Here is a 22,698-nt window from a genome sequence, read left to right on the forward strand (position 1 = left end):
TAGGCTCGGTAGAGGCAGAGCCCGGGAGTCTGTAGGCGGAACTGAATTGTTGGGTTAAGCGCGGAGTTAGTTTGAAGGACGCAGGGCAGGCTGCTGTGAGGGCTGGACATTGCGGGGGGCGGTGGTGGTAGGAAGGGAAAGGGACTGAGGCAGGTCTTGGCAGCAGGATATTGAGGGTGGCTCCTCTTCATTGTCTGGCGTTATTTTGAGGGAATTGGGGTATTGATATTTCAGTAAAGAAGGGAATGAAGCGTCTGTGAGATGTATAGAGAAGCGAAGGCTGTTCTTTATTTTAATTCTCCTATTTATCTAGGGTCTTGGTTAGTGACAAGCTTGTCAAAATATGTACGCTTTTAAAAATAATATATAGTTAAGCATTGTTAGTTTTTGTTCCGATCGTGATAAGAGGCCGTTCAAGGCTTGCTCGCTAAAGTCCTGTGCGCTGTGAAAAAGCCTTAACCAGTTTTTAAATTTGCAATCATGTTACTCAGAGTACACAGGCTTGGTGGGAATCTGTGTAGTAGTTTGTTCCACTGCCAAAGGTCAGGAGTCACCTGTGTTGGGAAAGGGACAAATTTGACTCAGTGGCTTATGCGTAGAGATTTCCACATCTCCTGTCAGTGGCATATAACCATGCCATCCTGGGTGATTGACAGTTATGGGAAAAATGATGTGCTACGATTCACAAACAATATGATGTTGCCTATAATCCACTTTCCCAATGAAGTTATTATTAAAGTCCATGCTGCAAGTTTAAATCCCATAGATGTTAACATGCGAAGTAAGTGTTTATATATTAGTTTCCTGTTAATTGGTAAAACTAGGTAGAGATTTATGGTGCAAGTTACAGAGAAAATGTATGTGAAGTGTTTTAAACTGGAAAGTTGTTCTTAAATATTGTTACATTTTGCACTCTTATGTAGTGCTGTTCACTAAGTGCAATACTAAATCTAATTTTACATAATCTTTAGAAAGTCCAGTTTAGAAAGGTGTAACTGTTTAGGGTTGCATTGATTGTGCCATGAGTTTTCCTAAGCCCACTTCTCATAGGGCTCTTCATATAAAAGTTTATGCCACTCTAACAGCTCAATCCCACAAAGTGAATTAGTCCTAGATGCATTCTTATATTTTCCTGGGATCAGAAGGGAAATTGCTTAGACTTTAAGGAGCCAGTTTGTTACAGTAGGTTGTGCAGTGACTGTTCTAGAAGTGATTTCAGTGGAAAGTACAGATTGTTATGGACTTCATTTTTGAATGTTCTGATATTTATTCAGGCTTGAACAGTTTGTGTGAATATGCACAGGGTCCACTTTCTTTCTTTCTTTCTTTCTTTCTTTCTTTCTTTCTTTCTTTCTTTCTTTCTTTCTTTCTTTCTTTCTTTCTTTCTTTCTTTCTTTCTTTCTTTCTTTCTTTCTTTCTTTCTTTCTTTCTCCTACCTAGCTATTTCCATGCATAGTAAAGCATACAAACTGATTAAAATTTAAGGGGCTTAAGTTGGCTTAGCTGCATAGGATTTCCCTTTTTGTTATCATTGGTAGCAACAGGTATAATATATTGAGTCTTCTATATGAGTCATTGTATTAGTGAGATCCTGAATTTGCAAATGATACATTTGCTATAACTATGTTTTGTGGTGCCTGTTTCTAATCAAGAAAATTCATTAAATTTCAGAATACACATATACACACAAGCATAAAACTTGTGATTTTGGAGAAATTTCTGTCCACCTGGCTAGAAAAACAGTTAAAGTATAAATGTGAGGGGTAGTGGTGTGTGTTACTGTCTTTAGTGTCTTACTTAATGATATAGCACACAAGTGAAAATCTTAACCCTGATATTAAACCTCAGCAGTTTTCCTAAAACAAAATGGTCAATCTGTTGTACTTGCCTTTTACTAGCATTGTTGTGTGAACAAATGAAGTTATATTTTCAATGTATACTGAATGCAAACTGTGAACCTCTGTGTTATTGTTTTGTTGAAGGCTTCCTAGACCAGGGGCCAGCAACCTTTACCACCCAAAGAGCCATTTGGACCTGTTTTCCATGGCCCCAAAGATCTACTGAGCCAAAGAGGTGGCTCTACACGGAGCCGCCTCCGGTTTGACCCCTCCACTCACCTTTCCTTCCATCGCTGCTCTGGAGGGACGCGCCCACGCTACCTTCCGACCTCCAGGCCATGCGGAGCAGCAGTATAAGGCTGAAAAGGCCGCATGCGGCTCCAGAGCCGCAGGTTGCAGACCCCTGTCCTAGACCATGTTGGCAATATATTAATCTAATAGGTAATTGAAAAAAATACCTAATTTCATTGTTTCTTCTAGAGACTCAGTTACTTTTCATAAAATGGAAATAATGGCTGTCTACTTCACAAGGCTAATGAACAAGATAATGAGCAAAGGCTTGGCTCATTGGTAGAGCATCTGCTTGGCATGCAGTAGGGCCCAGGTTCAATTCCTGGCATCTCCAGCTTAAAGGAAGAGGTAGTGGGTAATTTGAAAGACCTGTACTAGAGACCCTGGAGAGCTGCTGCCAGTCTGAGTATACTGACTCTGAAGGACTAGTGGTCTGAGTCATGTGACCTGCAGGGATAAGATGTGTTGTATAAACCAAAAGGAAACTCAACAACTCTGCTCAGATTCTTTTTTTCTTCTTCTGCTAGGTGGCTATGGAGCTGCTGCTTTAAGGATGAAGCGAGATCCTCTGATGATTAAAAGCTCAGGCAGTGAATTTCCTATAACACTTGGCCGGGATGTTTCTGGCAAAATTATGGAATGTGGACTAAATGTGGACTATTTCAAACCTGGAGATGAGGTAAAGTACCAGATACATTTCTTCCTTTATTGGAATGACAAATGATTTGAGAGAAAGGAATAGGAATCAGTTTGACTTCCTTTGTCCCCTCCTCCCCAATTTTAGTAGAATGAATGACTTCAGTGAGCATCTTCTATTTTAGCCAAGAGCAGAGGCTGAAGATTCCCTCTCCTACTTCTTCCTCTTGCTTATTTTGTGGTATTTATTGGGAAGAAAGGAGAAGTTAGGTTTTCATTTCAGTGGTTTTAGACTGGAATTACTGTTCTGCAATTGTCGGTTCACCACAGTGTCCAGTCTAAGAACGTGCTCATACATAAGCTGCCATCATCTACATGCTTGTTTGCCTGGTCCAGGGGCAAATTTCATGTCTTTGCACTTCTGAGGTTCCCGGCTTTAAAATAGGCCTGTATAAGGACACAATTTATTCTTCCTTATGATCTGCAAAGAAAAAAAATAATTATCTGTCATGGAATTAGTGGTTGACCATGGTGTGAGATTCTTTGTGTGATATGGTAAGTTGTGTTACAGAAAAAAGTGTGAATGCCTTGACTCACACTCTTATGTCTGGTTCTGTTCAATGACTCTGTTAATATGTAACATGTCCTATTTATAAAACAAATTAAAAATAACTTTATAGATTTATTTTTCTTTAATTAGCAGAATTATTATAGGGTCTGGTTAGCTTAGGAATTATTTTGTGTAACCAATTATCCAGGTGAGACTGGACTCTAAGTGTGGCTGGGACAAAACAATTGACTACCAATTCCATGTGCAATTTGTGAACCCATAAATAGTTTTGCTTGGCTTGCACTGTGTGTTTTTTTTGAAAGCTAACTTCTGTTATTGAAGCATTGAGAAAGGATACCTGAACTTGGAGATTCTTCACTTTTTAGGTATGGGCAGCCATTCCTCCCTGGAAGCAAGGCACTTTGTCAGAGTTTGTTGTAGCAAGTGGAAATGAGGTAACAAAACAAAATTGTTGCTTGGAAATGATTTACATGCGCCAGAGGTGGCACACAAAATCAATACCATATGATAAAAATGTAAAGGTATAATATTGCACTAATTTTTCATTTAGCGGAAAACCAAAGTTGCCACTATTGAGATGATCTTGATCTGAAACAGAGACATTTCCTTGTATTTTCACACAAACTTGTTGCAAGTACTTATTCAGGGAGTGATTGTCCACTTCCTTGCTTTGTGCGTCCCAAAATCTGCTCAGTGTAACCATGAAGGTCTAGGACAAGAATTAGACTGAAGTCACTTGAAGAGAAAATACCACAAAATGAGCCCTGAGCCCTTTGGGGGAGGGCGGTATAAAAGTGGAACCAATAAATAAATAAATAAAATAAATAAATAAAATGTGATCAAAGGAATGTATCAAAACTGTGCAAGAATAAAATCAAGGGAACAAAAAGCCGAGACGATTAAAATAATATAATCTAAACCAAAAAGGGTTAACTACGCAGTAAAATAGCATTGATTCAAAAGGAAATATACAAATTCAAGAAGCAAAATATTACCATTCCAGCTGCAGTCATTCAGCTTCAAAAGGCCATTCTACCCAGAGCATCAGTAACACACTATTTCTAGTCCTTAAGTCACTGAGTCCCAAGGTGTTGAGGAGCTGTGTTGGAAAGTATCAAGGTCCAAATGGTGGATCAAGGAACTATAGCGGAGTACATCTATTAGGCTGGAAATCTTAAATTTTATGGGCAGAGGATTTGTGGTAGGTAGGGGCCATTATCCAATCAAATCTATGCCTGGTGATCTATGGCATATCTGTTGAAAACTGCCCAGAGCAAGAACTACAGCTCGCTCCCCCCTCAAACTCCACATGGAGTTCAGAGGCAGGGCACGCCTGTTTGATGCTGAACTAGGCCTGGCCGGGTCCAGCTTTAAACTGCAGGTTTCAAGCAGCATCCCCTGCCCCTGAACTTTGCATGGAATTTCGGGGCAGAGCAAGCCATAGTGCTTGCCCTGGATGTACTCTTGGTGTCTTCCAACATAGCTCCTCAACACCTTGGGACCAGTGACTTCAGGGCTAGAAATTCTGCCTTACTGATGCTCTGGATAGAGTGGCCTTTTGAAACTGAAGGACTTCACTCTAATTCAAATTCTAGACCCTAATGACTTATCAGGTTAAATATTTTGTGAAATTTACTTGGCAGGTGATTTTTTTTAACTATAATCTCACAAAGGTTGGAAACTTGCCTCTCAGATTCTGGCTGTTGGGTAGAGAAAGGGGCTGGTGGCAGCTGTTAAAGCAAGTGTGTGTGGATCCATATCTCAGGATTGTAAATGTTTTATTGACTCCACGTGGCGTTCGGGGGTGAGGCACAGTCATTCCTAGAGACTGTGGGGGCAGCTTGGCACCCCTTGAGAAGTGGCACCCAGGGCATGTGCCCTGCCTTCCTCACCCTATATATGTCTCCGCTGGTGATCTAAGATAATCATGCAACTTGGTTGCTAACCAAGTAACCTTTAGAGTCAGAGTGAGATAGCAAAATGGTATTAATCTGCAGTTATAAACCTACCTCTTACTCATTCCTTTTTTTGGTTGTTGTTTTCAATTTGATGACTTTGAAGCTACGAAGACAATTGTGTCTTCATAGCTTCAAATATACCTCATTGAAAACAACAACAAAAGGAAAATGACACGTGTATGGAATCAGAATCCAAAACTAACTTTATTCATGGACTTACACATTGAAATGGTGGGCGGCTGCGCTGCAAGCAGACAAAACCTCTGTGGGAAACACAGCAAATGGCGGCAGCACAGAGGATTTTAAATGGCAGAAACTGCTGGTGGAACAGACCAGTGGGAAAAAGAAACATTTTGAATAGCAATGCTTTAATGATTCGCACTACGAGGACTAAAAAAGCCAAACAGCTCTTTTTAAAATGTTTCCTGAATGTTTTTAGATGGTCTGTGTGGAAAAAGCCAATGTTTCAGACCCAGCACCTAGTTTTTTACTTCAGTTTCAAAAGGTCAGGGCTTTGGTAGGTTGCAAGCATGGCACAGATAAATTAACGTTTGTTGTTTTATTGAAGGCCTTAAAGCCAAACCCACTGTTTGAAAGGACAAGAAACTGTACAATGTAATTCAGTTTCTTGACAGTAGGTGCTTATGTGAATTTGATGTATGATAGTGTATATGTGTTTTGTTTCTTTGATACTGTGTAGATCTTTATAGGAAAAATGTCAGAAAATGAAGTGAAAGACATCTGAACTGTTTTCCCATGTGTGCAACTTATACTGATTTCTGATAAGACGTCTCAGCTGCTGAGACTGATAACAGTTTTTACAGGCTTGGTAAACTCACAAATTCTTTCTTGGCTACGTGCCTGCTCTTTTGTGTAGATATCTCAAAAGCCCCAGTCACTGAGTCACGCAGAGGCTGCTTCTTTGCCTTATGTTGGTTTAACCGCATGGTCTGCACTGAGACATGCTGGGGGTCTGAAGGAAGATAATTGTAGCAATAAAAGGTAAGCAGTGATTTATGCTGGCAGGATATCTTTGGAGTTTATTGTCAAGAACTAGAAAAATCTGATTTTCTTCTCAATTTACATGCACATGAATGACACAGAAGAAAATGCCTATATCCACTCTGTGGGTGATTGCAGTTCATACTATGTAGTTAAACAGTTCTATATTTCTGGGGCCTTGGAATACGCATTTTGGTTTTTATTAAACTAATTCTTGTAGTAAACAAGTTAAACCCAAAGATCATCCTTTGTTATAATTGTCTTAACTGTCTTCCTGTCTCTGATTCATTTATGCTTCCAACAGCCATTATTGTTTTTGTCATTCTATAGATAGGGTACCCTTAGCCCTAGACACACTCACTCTGGGATCTTATCTTTCTTGCATCAGCACAGCCTCCTAAGAGCAGGCGATGAGGTGTTAATGGAGCTGATGTCAATACATTAATTCTTTATTCGCGACTGGAAGTACCATATTGGTTTATTATTTGTATTTCTGAACTGCTTTGGATGTCTGCTACTTAATGAAATAATTTTGTGCTGCAGAAAGATGGCATACTAGTACACCTCTTCACAAAACAAATACATTTGACCAAGTCCCTGTTATAAGGAAGAAAAGCAGACTGTTCAAGCAGGATAATTTAGCTTTGCTGTCAGTGATGGCTCTTAGTCGGTTCTTCTGTGAGATCCTTTTTGGCCATAAAGTCACAGCTGGTTTTCATTGCAGGGGATGTTCAGAGGTGGTTTGCCATTCCCTGCCTCTGTACAGTGACCTTAGACTTCCTTGATGGTGTCCTATCCAAATGGGAGGGCCAACTCTGTTTAGTTTCTGAGATCAGGCTAGACTGAGCTACCAGTGTTGGCTTTCTTACACTGTAAATTATTCTTTCTAATGGCTTAAGGTTGGAATAATTTTCTTTAACCTAAAGGAAAGGCCATAGAAATAGAAATGTCTTGCTTCTTTCTGTTTCAGTAGCAGCTTTCTTCAGTAAAACAGTTTTTGAGAGAGAAGACGTGAAAGTATTTGAGTATGCTTGTGTGTGACAGAGATATGAATGAGCCTGTGAACACTGTGTATTTGGAATTCCAAGAGGCTTTTGACAAAGTCCCCCACCAAAACTTCTGTGTAAACTTCAGAATCATAGAATTATGGATTGAGAGCTGACTAAAAAATAGAAATAGAGTTGGAATACATGCCTAATTCTCACAGTGGAAGAATGTGAACAGTGGGGTCCCACAGGGATCCGTGCTGAAACTGGTGCTTTTCAACCTGCTCATCAGTGACCTGGAGATGGAAGTGGCCAAGTTTGCAGATGAAACTAGATTATTTAGGGTATTTGAAAGAAAAATGGATTGTGAGGAGCTCCAAAAGGATCTCTCCAAACTGGAGGAATGAGCTTTAAAATGGCAAGTGGGATTCAATGTGAGTAACTGTACAGTGATGCATATTGGAGAAAAAAAAATCTCAGCTCCACATGTACACAGATGTGATCTGTGCTGGCAGCAACAGACCAAGAAAAGGTCTCAATGAGAGTGTCAATCTGTTGTGCGGCTGCTGTGAAAATGACAAAATCCATGCTGGCAATAATTTGACAAGAAAAAGAGAATAAAACTGCTGCTATCATACTGCCTTTATACAAATCTGTGATCACACTTGGAATACTGTGTGCAGTTCTGGTCACCAACACATAAAGAAGGACATTGCAGTACTTGGAAAGGTCAGAAAAGGACAATCAAAATAACGAGGGGGCTGGAGCTATTGTGCCTTGAGGAGTGGTTAAAACGCTTAGAGCTGCATAGTTTAGAAAAAAGGCAGGTAAGGGGAGACATGCTAGAGGTCTATAGAGTTATGGATGGTGTGGAGAGAGTGGACAGGGAGAAGGTTTTCTGCCTCATCTGTTGAAGCTGAAGGGTACGATATTCAGTGCTGACAAAAGGGAATATTTCTTCACACAGCACCTAGCTAATTTGTAGAACTCCCTGTTGGATGGCTGCCAGCTTGAAAGACATTAAGAGGGGAGTGGACACGTGCATGAAGGATGGGATGTCCATGGCTACTAGTCAGAATGGCTACTAGTCATGATGCATGTCTATTATATTAGGTGCTGTGGAAGACAGGCAGGATAATGCTGCTGCAGTCACCTTGTTCGTGGGCTTCCTAGAAGCACCTGGTTGGCTATGGTGTGAATGAACTACTGGCCTTGATGTGATTTATTCTTATGTCATTTCCTTGTTTTGAATTTCTAGCTTTTCTCACATAGATAAAACCATGAGGAGCTCATTGTGCACAGTAAAGTCTTCATCAATTAAACAATTAGTTTAACTTTTAGCTGTTGGTGTAGGACAATATTATGAATTAATCTGCTAATATAACTGGAATTGTTTATCCATCACAGGATATTGATCTTCGGTGCATCAGGTGGTGTAGGTACCTTTGCTATACAGGTAAATATAAGTTACAGTATACTTTGTGGGCACCCTCTTGTCCTGGCTGCAGTTTTGAGACTTTTGGAAAATAAGTTTAATCTGAAATCCTATGCACTCTTGCTTCAGAGAACACACTGAGATTTATTTTCAAGAAAAAAACAGAGTTCCCTCTCCTTTTGGTATAACATTAACCCATGAACTGTTAACTTTGTAACACAGTTATGATTTTACTTGCTACTTGTTTCTTGAAATGAATTACACATGACAGAAATAAGTATGTTTACTTAGAAGTGAGTTACACACCCATGTAAGGCAGTGTGCATAGGAGGCTGTGTGATCTAGCAATTAGTGCGTTAGGAGTAAGGCTATGAAGGACTTATAATCCTCTTTGGCCAAGAGGTTTACTTGATAAAATAGACCAGTAATGTTCTCTCTCAGGCTAATTAAACTTAAATTTGCTGTGACTTGTGAGACGAACATAAAGGGAAAGTGACGCTTGTATGCTGTCCTGAATGTCTTGGAGGACATTGGGGTAAATATATGATGGTGATGCTGCTTCTTATCTCCATACACATTGGCCCTGTCGGGTATATAAAATAGCAGAATGGACAGAAAAGTAGTCTGCCTAGGACACTATTTATTGCTGCAAAGGTGACATGTACAGGTGACTGTTGCCAAAGTATAGCTGGTTAGCACTTAATAGTTTTTCTTTCTGTAAACAAACAAGCAAGAGTGCCTTGTAAGGTTTTTTTGGTAAACAAGCAAAGATTGCCTGTTTTTGTACAGAAATCTGTATACTTTGCCATTGGGGGTGCTTTTCAACCCTAGGGGTAAGAAAAATACTCATGAGGTTGTGTTTTTTTTCCGTAAAACATGGATTCAGGAAAGCCCTCTAAAATACTCTGGAGCAGTAGTAGCCCTTCATGACAAAGTAGTGGCCCTTCCTGATAAATTTCACCTCACTTCAGATTACATTTTGGAAATTACATGTTAGAAATTATGTTTTAGGTGTTTTAGATACTTTCCTTAGAATTCATGAAATTTTGTGCTAATTAAAGGAGTCTGCTGTCAGACAACCCCAATGTATCGACAGTTTTGTGTTTGTCGAGAATGTCCTTTGGCAACAGTTGTGTGAGGGGAGGAACTACCTGCCAGCCACGAGCCCTACCAAGTGATGCCTTTGCCCATTTCATGGAACATGGTGGGGGAAGATGCTAAAGAGTCACAGGTGGATCCCAAGCCATCACTATGATGGAGGGTTAGATTTTTTGCAATTACTCAGGCTTGAATTCTCCTGTGCAGACAAGCCCATCTATTTGGGAGTGACTGCTGTAGTGCAATATCTGGTGGGTTGTGCATGCAGCCTTGAATTAGACAGTCTTAATTTGGGTGGAATTGCTTGCAAGCAAAGTTTTAATCTGAGGCGGGTTTTGTTTTGTTTTTTTGGTCTTGTGTATTCTGTTTAGCTGATGAAAGCCTGGGGCGCTCATGTGACTGCAGTTTGTTCTCAGGATGCCAGTGAATTAGTGCAACGTCTTGGTGCAGATGATGTCGTTGATTATAAATCTGGAAATGTAGAAGAACATCTGAAAACTTTACCGTTGTATGTATGAATATGGTTGAATGTTACAAAGCCTTGGCCTCAAACCAAGGTCAGCCATGAACTCTCTGGGTATCTTTGTCCTTATTTCTGTCTCTTGTGCATTGATAACTTAGGCTGTAAATAGCTCCAACTCACAAAACTATACCATGGCTAAATGAATAGGCAATGTAAAGCATTTTTGCATGAAAGCTGCAATCCAGTTCTCTGCTAACTAGGAAGTAAGTCCCATTAATCTCATTAAAACTCCCATTAAAACACTTCTAAATAAATATGTTTATTTTCTTCTGTAGAAGTGCAGTAGAAATGCTAAATGTCATGGCTTGGATCCAGTGACATGCAAATGGGAGCATCAATGGACTTAACACATTTCTGCTTGCACTAGATCTTGTGCACCACCTGACATTTTCCTCCCTGTGTATTGTGGTATAAGTTGGTTGCACAAGATCATGTGCAAACAGATGCACACACCAGAAGAGACAAGTGCTGAAAGACGCAGAGAGCTAAGCGTAGTTTGCATTGCCTGCATGCTCTGTTTTTGTTTAAAGGGAGGTACCCTGTCCCCTTTCTTTACATGTGACCTAGAGGTTGTCTAGGTTGTCTAGTTTGTATCCATCCTGGAGCCAACAGCAACTCAAAAAGTAGGGGATTTCTGTATTTGAAATGGCTCATGAGGAAGGTTTAATTCCTCCAAAATCTCTCTCTGTCCCTTGACTACATTGAAGGAACATTGGCTTTGATTTATCTTCATCACTAATCTATCTTATTTTGTCAGGCTGCACCTTAACCTTTTTTCTTGTTTGTGACTGATACAAACCCAGGCATGTTGACATAGAATATCATAGCAGAGAGATCAGTGGAAAGACATATCCCAGAAATGGAAGGGGATGGAGGCTAATGTTTAGAAAAATGACAGCTGGGAATTAAGAGAACCTTGTACTCATGTTGGAATAATGTTATTCTAGTGCCTGGTGGTGCTGAAAGACCATGGGAGTGGGTGTGGCTACCACTGGGGAACTGGGACTGGAGCAGGGAAACTGCAGGAAGCCTGCCATGTGAAAGCCCCATTGCTTTTGTGCTTTATCAGCAGCTATACTAGCGGTGAGGTAGCCATGCCAAGCTCTTCCTATGTGAACACATTCTTTGATGCTTTCACCTTTCATTTACTCCAGTTTGTTTTCTTGCATTTCTCCCTCTTCAGGTTTGATTTCATCCTAGATAACATTGGTGGATCAACTGAAGAATGGGCCCCTGCACTCCTGAAAAAGTGGTCAGGGGCCACATATGTCTCTCTTGTAACACCCTTCTTAGTGAATGTGGATAGACTTGGTGTGGCTGATGGTATGTTACAGACTGGAGTGACTATTGGTAAAAAGGCTATGAAGGTATGTTGGAAACCCCTCCCCCCAATGCCTTATCATTCTTCCTTTTCGTTATATTTAGGTAGTCATGTTCTAGTATGTTTGGAAGTTTGTGCTTTTGGGATACCCCTCAGTATTAACACTGTGTATGTGCTTGGTCTCTCACAGCATCTTTGTAAAGGGATCCATTACCGGTGGGCATTTTTTGCACCAAGTGGTCCATATCTGGATGAAATAGCCAGCCTTGTTGATGCAGGGAAGGTATGTATGTCGAAATTGGTAACTGTACTGTTCCTGAAGTTTCGGTTTAACTCTTTACTCTAAATGAAGAACCAATTGTTATTCATACTTGTGAACTAAGTTCAACAATTTGAAGTCGCTCAACTTTCTCTTTTTCCAATGTTTGAATTTCTGGGTAGGCTTCAGGATTTTTGTGCTCTACCCATTGCTTACAGGAGACGGTTTAAAGGATGCTGTTTTTTCACTTGGCTAGTTTTGTCCTTTGGATTTATCAGTTCAGGTGACTGAGAAGTGCAGCACTGTGGCAGCTGTATTTGCCATCTCTCCTGATCCTAAGAAAATCCTACTATTGGATGGTCATGTTGTCTTCTATTCTGCCTTTTTGTATCTTGACTGATCTGATCAGATTGACCAGAATGACTTCCTCAGCTTTGTTTGCCACTTACACTGAGTAAAGCTATACATCTAGTTTTGACTGCATTGTAGTGTCATATTTGATAGGGATTTGCTGCAAGGGAAAAGACTAACGTGGAAATACTCCTGGTTACAACAGTGTACCGTTTTATTGGACTCTGCAGCTTCTTTTTGTCAGTAATAGCCAAACTGCTGACCTCGAATTAACCCACCCACAAGGCTGTGTAACCCTTAGAGAGAATAAGAATGCTGAATCCTCCTGATCACTATTTGTTTTGAGTCACAGGCAGCTTTAGCTTGTTGATGTTGAAATCAGATGTGTTTGGGAAGATTCTGTGTATGCAATAGAGTAAGGGCGTGGCTTCCAGTCATCTGCGTAAGTCTCTGGACAGCTGAATTCTTCTACTATTGAAAATTTCCTTCTGATGTTTGTGGATGGTCTGGTACTTCTTTTGTTATCAGGTTAACAAAGAGTGTAGAAATATTTGCTTAGATTTTGATTCAGGCCTCAAAGTGCTGCAGCATGCCCTTTTAAGAAAACCATAGAGACAGGCTGCCCCAAGCGGCAGCTTCCCTGTAGACTTAGAGCCTGCAAGAAAGAAAGCCGGCAGCTTCCCTGAAACCACACCTTAAACTCAGAGCCTGCAAGAAAGAAAGCGTGAGTTAGTGAGGGGGATGAGGCTTTGCCACTCATGAGTAAGCGCTGTGACTCTGCACGAGGGGGGGGGGCGTATAAAAGCCGAGGGGGGCATTTTTCAGCCTACAAAAGGCTGAAAAATTCGGCTTATACACGAGTATATATGGTATGTCGGTGAAAAATAATAGCACTAATCCAGTGGTTCTCAACCTTCCTAATGCTGTGACCCTTTAATACAGTTCCTCATGTTGTGGTGACCCCCAACCCGAACATTTATCCATTTTACAGAGGGAGAACACTGATGCAGAGAGTCTTAGGCGACTCCTGTGAAAGGGTCGTTTGACCCCCAAAGGGGTCGTGACCCACAGGTTGAGAACCACTGCACTAATCAATCACTCCAAACGCACGATTTGTCTGTGCATTGTCCTCCATTGTCCCTGTTCCTTCTCACTGATCAACAGATTGGGGTGACTCCACAGTCCTAGTTTTACACACAAGCAATCAGTGATTCGAGACCACACCAGGAAAAGATAATCAGTCTTGATGCTTGGCCTTTACAGCATTTTGGAAGAGGGATGATCAGGAATGTGGGGAGCTCAGCAAAAGCCGGCTTAGGTTATTATCCTTTTGCAGTTTGCGCTCCACCTATCACTCTCCTATCACTTCCTGCCATAGAAAACAATCAGTGATTGGGCAAAGTGTGCAGATGCCATATTAAGACTTTTCTGCAGTAGTTTGCCTTTTTATATCGATATTTTGATATATCAATATGCGAATCTAAAAATTAAATTACATTAAAAATTTAAGCACACATGCGTGATAGGGAACCTGCAAAAATAAGCAGATATAGCAGTGATCATCCTCCCCTGGACACAAGCAAAAAGGCAGCCGATGAGCAATGCCTGGCCCTCCACAAACAGGGCAGCGGGGCTGAATAATGCCAAACATGCCCCAAAGCAAAGACTCTTCAGCGAATTCTTTTTGGGGTCATGGTTAGGGTTAGGGTTAGCCCTTGGCTTGTCATTGTAAACCTGGTTCTTGCTTTATTTGCAATAGGAGACTTGCTGTTGGGTACTATTTATACATCCACACTCTTTCAAAAGCTAGTTTCGTTTAGTGGTACAAACCAATACATACTTCATATGTTTTCTGCAGTAGTCAGCTTGTCCTAACAATGGGTTTAGTGAGAATTTGGTGCTGACTTCAGAAATCTGGGAAAGGGGCAGTAGTTGCAATTTGGGTCTCAGAGGAATAATAACTGTGAAACAGATAAAATGAGACAAGGAGGGATGCCCATTAAAGGGGGGGGGGTGTTATTCTGCATAAAAGAGTATTCTAAAAGAGGAGAAATGGGGGACAGCTATGAGATCAGTTCCTATTATTTCTTTATCTGTTGTTTTACAGCACTACTCCAATAAAACTAACAAGACAAACTGCTAACATCAGCGAATGTCTTCCTAAGCAATTTCCAATATCTGCTTGCCTACAAACACTTCTTCAGAAAATCGAGCCTTCTCATGCCAGGAGCGTTTTGCTAATTGTGATGCGCCACCTTGGCTCTGGCTGCATGCAGAAATACTGTGCTGGAGATGATATAATTCTGGCTCTGAAGTTAGATTGGCTTGCTTATTGATTACAGAAATTAATATATTAGAGACAGAAGTAGAAGGTCATTTTTTATGCTCGGGAGCCCAAGTGGGGAGGTTTCCTGATGTATTGGAAGACCTGACACCCCTCTCCCCCCATTAAAGGTAACTAATTCAACCTAATGGTAAATTTTTATGCTGCCCTATTTATATTTCTGTTACATAATGGGCTGTATTAGAATACATAACTTATCTCAGCATGCTGGTGAATAGACAATCCAGTGACATCTGTCAGTCGCCCTGCCCGCTCACCTGACAACCAGGTGGATTTTTAGCCATCTGTAAAAATACTTGAGCATGTTAAAATCTGATGTCTTGTTTAATGTAAAACTATGAATAACCATCTCCCTTTTTACTACATTTACTGTAGTACAATCACCTCCTCAGGTATGGAGAAATTAAAATCCGTGCCCTGGATAGTTTCTTTGGTTAATTAAAATTAATTAATAGCTCAGATTTTGGGGACAAATGACCGTTCATTTCTTAAAATGTATTCCCTCTTCAATTAATGGTCCTCTAAGCACTTCTCATCCTGTAAAATCTACAGTTAAATCTGTATTGCTACTTCCTACATGGACGTGCTACAGCATGATAGCTAAGATGAAGGCCTGGGAATCCCTGGTTGAGATCTCATCTCAGGATCATGCTTTTGTTTCTTCCATAAAATGCAAATTGCAAGCTCTTGATTCCTTAGTTTGCCTTGGTGTTGGGTAGGGAAGGGAGAGTTATTTAACTCTCCCTCCTCCTCTTGGTTTCCCTATTTGAAACTAGGCTTCTTCCTATGCTTTGAGGGAGAAAAAATGTGTTCTTTCTTCGAAAAGGCATTACTCTTTCAAAACACGCATCAGAGGCGAGCTACTCTTTCACCTTCTGCCTCTTACCTGCATTATTCATCAATTAAAAATATTGATCAGTGTGCTGGACTGTGATCCTAAAAGTATGTTGTCATTCTAAAGACAGCATGAAATCCCTGTTTCTAATCGTTGCCTTGAACTGCGCCATTAGCTGAATTAATTTGGTTGAACCAACTTGAGTGCTCTTTACAGAAAAGTCACTCTTTACACTCTTTACAGAAAAGCCTTTTCTGACTCTCACCTGCCTGCTTTCCTTCTGGCTCTCTCTTTAAAAAACCTATATTAAAATTAATTTAAATAGTTCATAGCACCTTGTTGCTAAAAACGGTCACCTCAGAATATGCATAACTGGGAAATTGACCTCAGTACCTTTTTTTTTTCAGACTGGCAGTTCTCTGCTGGTGTGTGTAATCCTTTCCCTCCTCTCTTCGTAATTTTAATCCTTTCCCACTGAACCAATAAGGGTTTGGTGGCTAGAGGACTCATGCGTAGTTGTAAACAGATTGGACTTCCATTGTCCTGTTAATCTCCAGTTACTATCACATCACTATTTGCTGAATGTGTTGCTTGACCGTCCGCCTGTACTCAGGATGGAGTATTGTCTTAGTCAGGTTGGTGGCAGTAAACAGTGAATGACACATTGTACTGGGGACACGGTCAGCCCTTTTCAGATTTATTGAGACAATGAGTCTGGATCAGTTGGCCAGATAAATTGTTCAATGCAGCAGTTTGCTGCGATCATCAGTTTAACATTTATGACATTTTCCTGCATTGATGAAAGCCAGCAATCCAGTCGGATCAGAGGTTTGCAACAATGTGGCTGATGATCCTTTTGCTGCAACCTTTTATAACGACCTCAGGTTAAGTTCAGGGCTCTGTAAATGTGCTGCTGCTCTTGTTTTTCAGAGGTGGCGTGGGAGCACCACAGAGCAGTGAAATCATGCCCCCTAGAGATCAGTTCTATGAATGACATCACATTTTAAAACAGTCTAGATTCTGTATTATGATAGCAACATATTGAGTGTATGACATAGCAGTGGGATTTGAATAAGAATAGCACAGCCTGTTTTCTTAGTCAGCCCTCAAATTACATTTTGCTAGTTTTCTTAATTTGTGAATAGTATTATGAGAGAAGGCCCATGCTGTAAATTTGAAGTCAAACTTGCATATCATGACAGCAAAAACACTAGCAGATATATTATTGTAACAGCTTTCATGAAATGGAGCACATGCTGTCAGTTGTATAAAGCAGAGTTGGTTTTTCTATCTCAGTTTTCTCTACCTTCAAGAATTCTCCAAGTGGCTTACAATCACCCCATCCCCCATGGCAGGCATCTTGTGAGGTAGGTGAGGTGATTCATGCAAATAATTTTTCAGCTGTTGTTTGTGCAAACTGAAGCTTCTGAACAGTCTTCATAGCAGACACACAAAGCACATCATAACAGTCAGATAGCCTGGATGTGATCAAAGCATTAACCATTGTGGCCAGAGCATTTCTGTCAAGGAAGGGTTACAACTGGTGATGGCTAAATGTCACCAAGGGGATCTGTGCTTCCTTCACAACATGTGGATTTAGTAGCAGCCCCAAATCGCACTCCTCTTGTTAGGCGACGCTTCTCAAATCAGACATACTTGGTTGATTTGCATATGTAAATTTGTTATTTCTGCACTCCTTCCTTCTAGCAGTTGTATCTCTTTTTCTCTGGAAATTAAGATGGGAAAGAATAGATGTGCTAGAATCAAAATCCCAGTTGCCTTGTGATCTTTTCTTTCTTTTTTTTATTTTGTGCTTGATGTTTTCAAGTTTTTGAATAATTGTGTGGATTCTAGGTCAATTTTATGATGTATTTGGTGTCATCATTTGGAGTAGAGAACAATGCAAGGAGTACCTGTTCCCAAGTGATAATTCTCATCATGAAGTGACAGTTATTTTTCTGACATATTATATTGGGACCTCGAGAGTGCATTTATTAAACTTCTGATGGCTGCAGCAGGATGTTGCAGTGCAATATAGTTTCTTTGCTGAGATGGTTCAGGGCAGAAGGAACTGTGTGTTGATGGGGCAAGCCAGTGAACAGCATAGTTCCAGGCCGCTACCAGAGACTTTCTTGGATCCAGATGTTGTTTTCCACTAATTGGAAGGCACTTCTGCTAGTACAGGGGTCTGCAACCTGCGGCTCTACAGATGTTCATGGACTACAAATCCCATCAGCCCCTGCCAGCATGGCCAGAGGTTGCCTACTCTAGCTTAAGAAACCTGTGAGGAGTCACAGGGGATAGGGAGTTCCATCACCCCATCAACCCACTTGCGTTCACTGCTGCTGATTCATGGGCAGCTTCGCTAGTATCCTTTGTGGAACTTACTTATTATTTTCATTAAGAGGTCACCTTTTTTACTGGAACTTAAGGTGCCTACTCCACAGTTCCTTAGTGGGTGCCATTGTGATTCCTATGGCAACCCAAAATAGCATCTGAATGCCAATAGAGAAGGGTTGGGGGAGGCACTCAATTTTTTTTAACCAGTTTGGATTTTTCTGCAAAACCAGGATTCTCCTGAATTGTGTAAGTCATTCATTGGTAACCATGACCGTTTTGGATTTCAGTTTACCCAGAGGCCTCAGCTCTTTTATACTGAACTTTTCATGATTACATTACATAAGAGTGGTTTCTTGTTACTCTGGAAAAATGGACTGTATAGAATGGCAAGATTTGTTATGGTTTTTCAGAATTTGAAGTTTTTTTTGATAAACATGGTCTTGTTTGTATATATTTGCCTTTAGGTTAGTTTGTTTTATTCATTCAGGTGGACATTTTTATGCTGCCATGACCTTTGATTTGACACTGAAGAATAGCAGCGGAACAAAAGCTCTCTATATTTATTCGAAAAACAAGTGCTTGATTTGGGCAGAATTTGTCTGATCTTTTCTAGTTTTCCAGTGAAGTAACCCGTTACTGATGACTTGCAGCTCACTTCAGTTATGCTGAATTCCAAACTAGATATTACAGCATCTATAGGGCAGATCTGGGGATGCTGACACCTAGCATGGTGGGACCAGGCAAAATTTCCCACCCCCTGTATCTTTGCATGTGTTGAAACTGGTCCGGAACTGCCATTCACAGATCAGACACATGGACATTGTAATATCTAGTTTGGCCCTGAGACAAATTATAGCCCTTCTAAGATGCAGTTCCAATGCCAAGTCTCTGAAGTGTATACTGATTTTATGAGCTGTGTAGCTTGTGATGAGCAGTACAGTGTAGTACACAGGTTAACCATTTTTTTCTTCCTATAGATCCATCCAGTTATTGACCAAGTCTTCTCATTTACGGATGTTCCCAAGGCTTTCCAGAAAGTGGAAGAAGGGCATGCGCGTGGAAAAACAGTGATCAATGTAACTAATAAAGGATAATGTATTGACTCAGTTCTGATCCATTTGAATTTTTTTAGCATGTACCTGGGATTCTTTGCTATTTGAAACCATGTTAAGTTGCAAAATCTTAAAGAGTATTCAGTGGGTTCTATATTAAAGACATTGCAATAAGAGTGTCCATGGTGGGGTGATTCTATAATAATTTTGGTGTGGATGGAACATGGAATGGTCATTCTTAACTGAGTGTAAATTCTAAAAAAAAGCCTTGAAGACCTACTCAAGGAAAGCTTATTTAGTCAGTACCTGGGTAACAATTTAAGAGACAAAGGGACAACATTTGTATGTAGTTGATTTGTCATATTTGTTAATTTTAAAATATGTTTTGTATAAGAGTCCAGGAAGGGGTACTTTAGGAGATAAACAATTGCCTATGCAAAGGAATGCACTCCTGGCTCCCCAAAGGAGGCAGGGAGGGAGATCAAGTGCCTCTCCTGTCTGTTGCAGTGGCCATAGGTGTTGTGAGGGAGGGCAGGGAAGCTCAAGCCCTGGGCACAACTTCTGTGCACCATATGTGGGGCGCATTTGACCACCAGCCCCTCCTCCCTCCCCACCCTAGGAGTGAGGATCTGGAGCAATGCGCTGTCTGGTGCTTTCTTCTACTGTGCCACCTGTTTGCATCTGTTGTTGCCACCAGCAAGCTTCTACTGCCTGCAGCCGCCTCTCCCCCATGTTAACACTCTGAAATGAGGGCGGAGGGCTCAGTAGCGAGCCGGGCTCCTGAGGTGTACTCATGTCTCTCCAGTGGCCGCAGGAGACTGGAAGGGTGCACACCTTTTCCTGACACTGGGCACAAAGGTGACTCCCAACCTGTGCAAAGCAGAGGCACATTCTGCATGTTGTCAGGCTTTAGGGAACCTTCCTGTTCTGAAGCAATCTACTCCACTTCAGCCCTGCAGGCTTTGGGTGAATCCCCTAACCTTGAGGATCCAGCCTTTGCTAGGGTCCCCGTGCTGTGCCAGCAACTGAGCCTGGCCAAGTGGTGGTGCCAGCTCCGGGGAGGGAGCCCTTGTGGCTGCCCTTTCCAGGGTGGCTTTGCCTTGGATGCCAGCCTGAGCAAATACCTGGTCTTCCTGCAAGCCTTCTATTTCTCTGAGGCAGGTAGGGAGGCATGTGTGCCCCGAGGGGCACTCTGTACGCACACTGAGGCGTTCTTTCCCTGGTGTGGCTAGTGGGGTTCAGAGGAGGAGGCAGGAGGCCTAGGGTGAACCCCTGCTTTTCACCCTGGGGTTTGGCTCCATCCCTTTTGGCTTTTCCTTTCGCCTTCCTCACAGGGTTGTTGGGAGGGCAAAATGGGTAAAGGGTGGGAGCTGGGCGCGCTCCCATTGGATTCTTAGGGAAAAGTTCCCGGGGCCCACAGTTAGGTGGGGGGGGTGGTAGGCCTGAAACCAGCCTCTTGCTGCATTCCAATACCAAATGCAGCCCTTGGGGTAGGCAGAGCACAGGAAGCTTTTGCAGCTTTGGTTCTTGGTGCCTTTCTGCCAAATTCACTGGCAATTGCTCATGATGAGACAAGAGAGGATGTTTGCCCAGATCTATATAGCAATTCCACTACATTTCTATCTTTGGCTAGGGGGAACTATTGGTGTCATTGGCTTTTTGATGGTGGCTGAAAAGTTCTTTCTTGTTCTGTTGTTCCTATGCAGCTGCTCACAGAGTGCCTATAGAGAAGATGGCTGTACTATACATGCCATAAGCAGCCTGCTGTCCTTCTGCTTCTTAGATACTGTCAAAATTCTGACCCTACTTTCAGATAAATAACAGATTTCATTTGAATAATAGTTTTATTTGTAAAATAGGCATGTTTGTACAATAATTTGGGCACCAAAACATATTTTGGATGTAGTATACCTTAACATTAAAAACAATATCAAGGAAATAATTCTTGAAACAGAAAACACTTTCTATACCAAGAAAAGAAGCAGCACGTTCTTAGAGAGAGGACCAAATGATAGTACATGTGGTCTGGAATGTAGTAACTAAATGCAGGAGTTTGTGCAACAGATCTGGGTGAGACTCTCCCAACAGGACATAAAGAGTTAATGAAGTAACAGTGCAGAAGAAGTATTAAATCATAATAGATTGTTTGTTAAGAATGCCTGACCAGTGCCACTAGACATTTGGAATAAATGGTCTACTTTGGAACTACCATACAGGAATGTGGAAGCATGAACAATCTTAAATTGCTTTATATATACATATACACACCCACACATTGGTGCTACTAATGATCAATCTAGGATTAGAGTTATTTTATCCCTTTTCTGGGGTTCATTGCTGGGACTATGTCTAAAAATGCCTTTACTCCTGTAGAGTTTGTACATAATCAGGGTTGACTGGGTGTTAAAATCTGATTTAGTAATCAACAATTAACTGATGTTCAAGGAAGAACTTGAATTGTGGGATTCGGAATAGATATATACAAAATATTCGATGCCCCATGCGTTTTCAAATGTATCAGTGCAGCATATTCACTGTGTATGGTAGCAGTGAAGTTTTCTTCAGCATACTGGGAAATGAGTTAAAGCAAGGGAAATTTAGGATCTCAACAGGAGTATGTCTGCAGGTGCTACAGAAGTGAAGAAAGTAGATAATACTGATGTAACAGATAAGAATCAGATGTATAGGAGTATGTGCAAATGCTTATAGAAACTGGCTCTGGTGGGTTTTCCGGGCTGTGTGGCCATGGTCTGGTGGATCTTGTTCCTAACGTTTCGCCTGCATCTGTGCCTGGCATCTTCAGAGGTGTATCACAGAGGGAAGTCTGTTACACACAGTTATACACCTCTGAAGATGCCAGACACATTGCAGGCCACACAGCCTGGAAAACCCACCAGAACCAGCTGAATCCGGCTGTGAAAGCCTTCAACAATACATTGCTTATAGAAAGTTTTTAAAGATTATAAAGCACAGATTTATACACATAGAATAGTGTGTAGCAAATTGTAAGTGCAGTTGCTGTAGTAAGCCTTTTTCTTTTTAAAAAATCTATTTAGAAAGAGAACTTTAAAATGTGAAGAAATATACTTCCCCCTTTATAAAGAAGGGAATGCTTTCCCTTCCCCATTTAATACTTTTAAATGTATAAAGTAAAGCAGCTAATCAGCTGCATAATGGGCAGATTACTCATGTTTAACAAGTTCAGTTAGCCCAAGATGTTTGCAAATACTTTCTGGGTTGTGTACTTAGTGTGACATAAAAGTACAATCATCAGCTTTAAAAAAGTACTGTACACATTTTGTATGAATAACCACCTCAAACGATCTAGATAATTTTAAATATTTCTTTTTTTGTGCAAATTGAATATTCATCAGTGACCCTTCAGCACTAGGAGATTAAAATACTACTTCAGTAACAATTTAAAACTGTGCATTAAATATATATTCCAGATTAATAATTTGATCCTGACATGAAACAATAGCGCTTACTGATTTTACTTGGAAAAAGGAATGAACAGAATTAATTGCGGCTTTAGAGCTTTTTTACTTTTAGCCAGTATACTTTTTCTTAAACTCAATGAAGAAATACACAAATATGTTCTTTTCTGCCATGTATATTGCTCTGGATGGCTCTGATTCCCAATTCTTCTCTCTGAAGCAGAATTAGTTTTACACAACCAGCGGCTCCCAGCGTTGTGTTGCTTTGTCTTCGCTAATTGAACTGACAATTAGGTGATTTCGATCATACTGTGTTCCCCCTAAAATGAAATTTTAAAGATTAAAAAAATTATAGTACAGTATTTCTTATACAGGAGTATATTAAATGTTACAAATAACAGAAAATTGCATACAATTTTTC

General features: G+C 40.8%; 2 protein-coding genes across 4 annotated transcripts in view; one reads left to right on the forward strand and one right to left on the reverse strand.

The window, feature by feature from the left end:
• The first annotated feature begins 26 nt into the window (after window positions 1-26).
• RTN4IP1 (reticulon 4 interacting protein 1) lies at window positions 27-18,894 on the forward strand. The gene is made up of 9 exons (XM_048493482.1): window positions 27-781; window positions 2,657-2,808; window positions 3,702-3,770; window positions 6,172-6,296; window positions 8,690-8,738; window positions 10,187-10,323; window positions 11,522-11,705; window positions 11,850-11,942; window positions 18,766-18,894. Exons 1-9 carry the CDS (start codon window positions 481-483, stop codon window positions 18,880-18,882), a joined length of 1,227 nt encoding a protein of 408 aa, XP_048349439.1. The 5' UTR covers window positions 27-480; the 3' UTR covers window positions 18,883-18,894.
• Window positions 18,895-21,758: 2,864 nt separating this feature from the next.
• Window positions 21,759-22,698, reverse strand: part of CRYBG1 (crystallin beta-gamma domain containing 1) — a 138,017-nt gene continuing 137,077 nt past the window's right edge. For all 3 annotated transcript variants that reach the window (XM_048493504.1, XM_048493495.1, XM_048493514.1), the window contains one exon: window positions 21,759-22,597. In XM_048493504.1, coding sequence (XP_048349461.1) covers window positions 22,509-22,597 — 89 coding nt within the window. In that variant the 3' untranslated portion in view covers window positions 21,759-22,508. The remainder of the gene's footprint in view (window positions 22,598-22,698) is intronic.

The sequence above is a fragment of the Sphaerodactylus townsendi genome, linkage group LG01, assembly GCF_021028975.2.
Source record: "Sphaerodactylus townsendi isolate TG3544 linkage group LG01, MPM_Stown_v2.3, whole genome shotgun sequence".
NCBI lineage: Eukaryota > Metazoa > Chordata > Lepidosauria > Squamata > Sphaerodactylidae > Sphaerodactylus > Sphaerodactylus townsendi.

Coding starts and splice junctions, on each gene's coding strand:
- RTN4IP1 (XM_048493482.1), top strand. CDS start 481: ATGTTACTCAGAGTACACAGGCTTGGTGGGAATCTGTGTAGTAGTTTG. Junction 2,809..3,701: donor ATTTCAAACCTGGAGATGAG/GTAAAGTACCAG, acceptor TTCACTTTTTAG/GTATGGGCAGCCATTCCTCC. Junction 11,943..18,765: donor GCCTTGTTGATGCAGGGAAG/GTATGTATGTCG, acceptor TTCTTCCTATAG/ATCCATCCAGTTATTGACCA.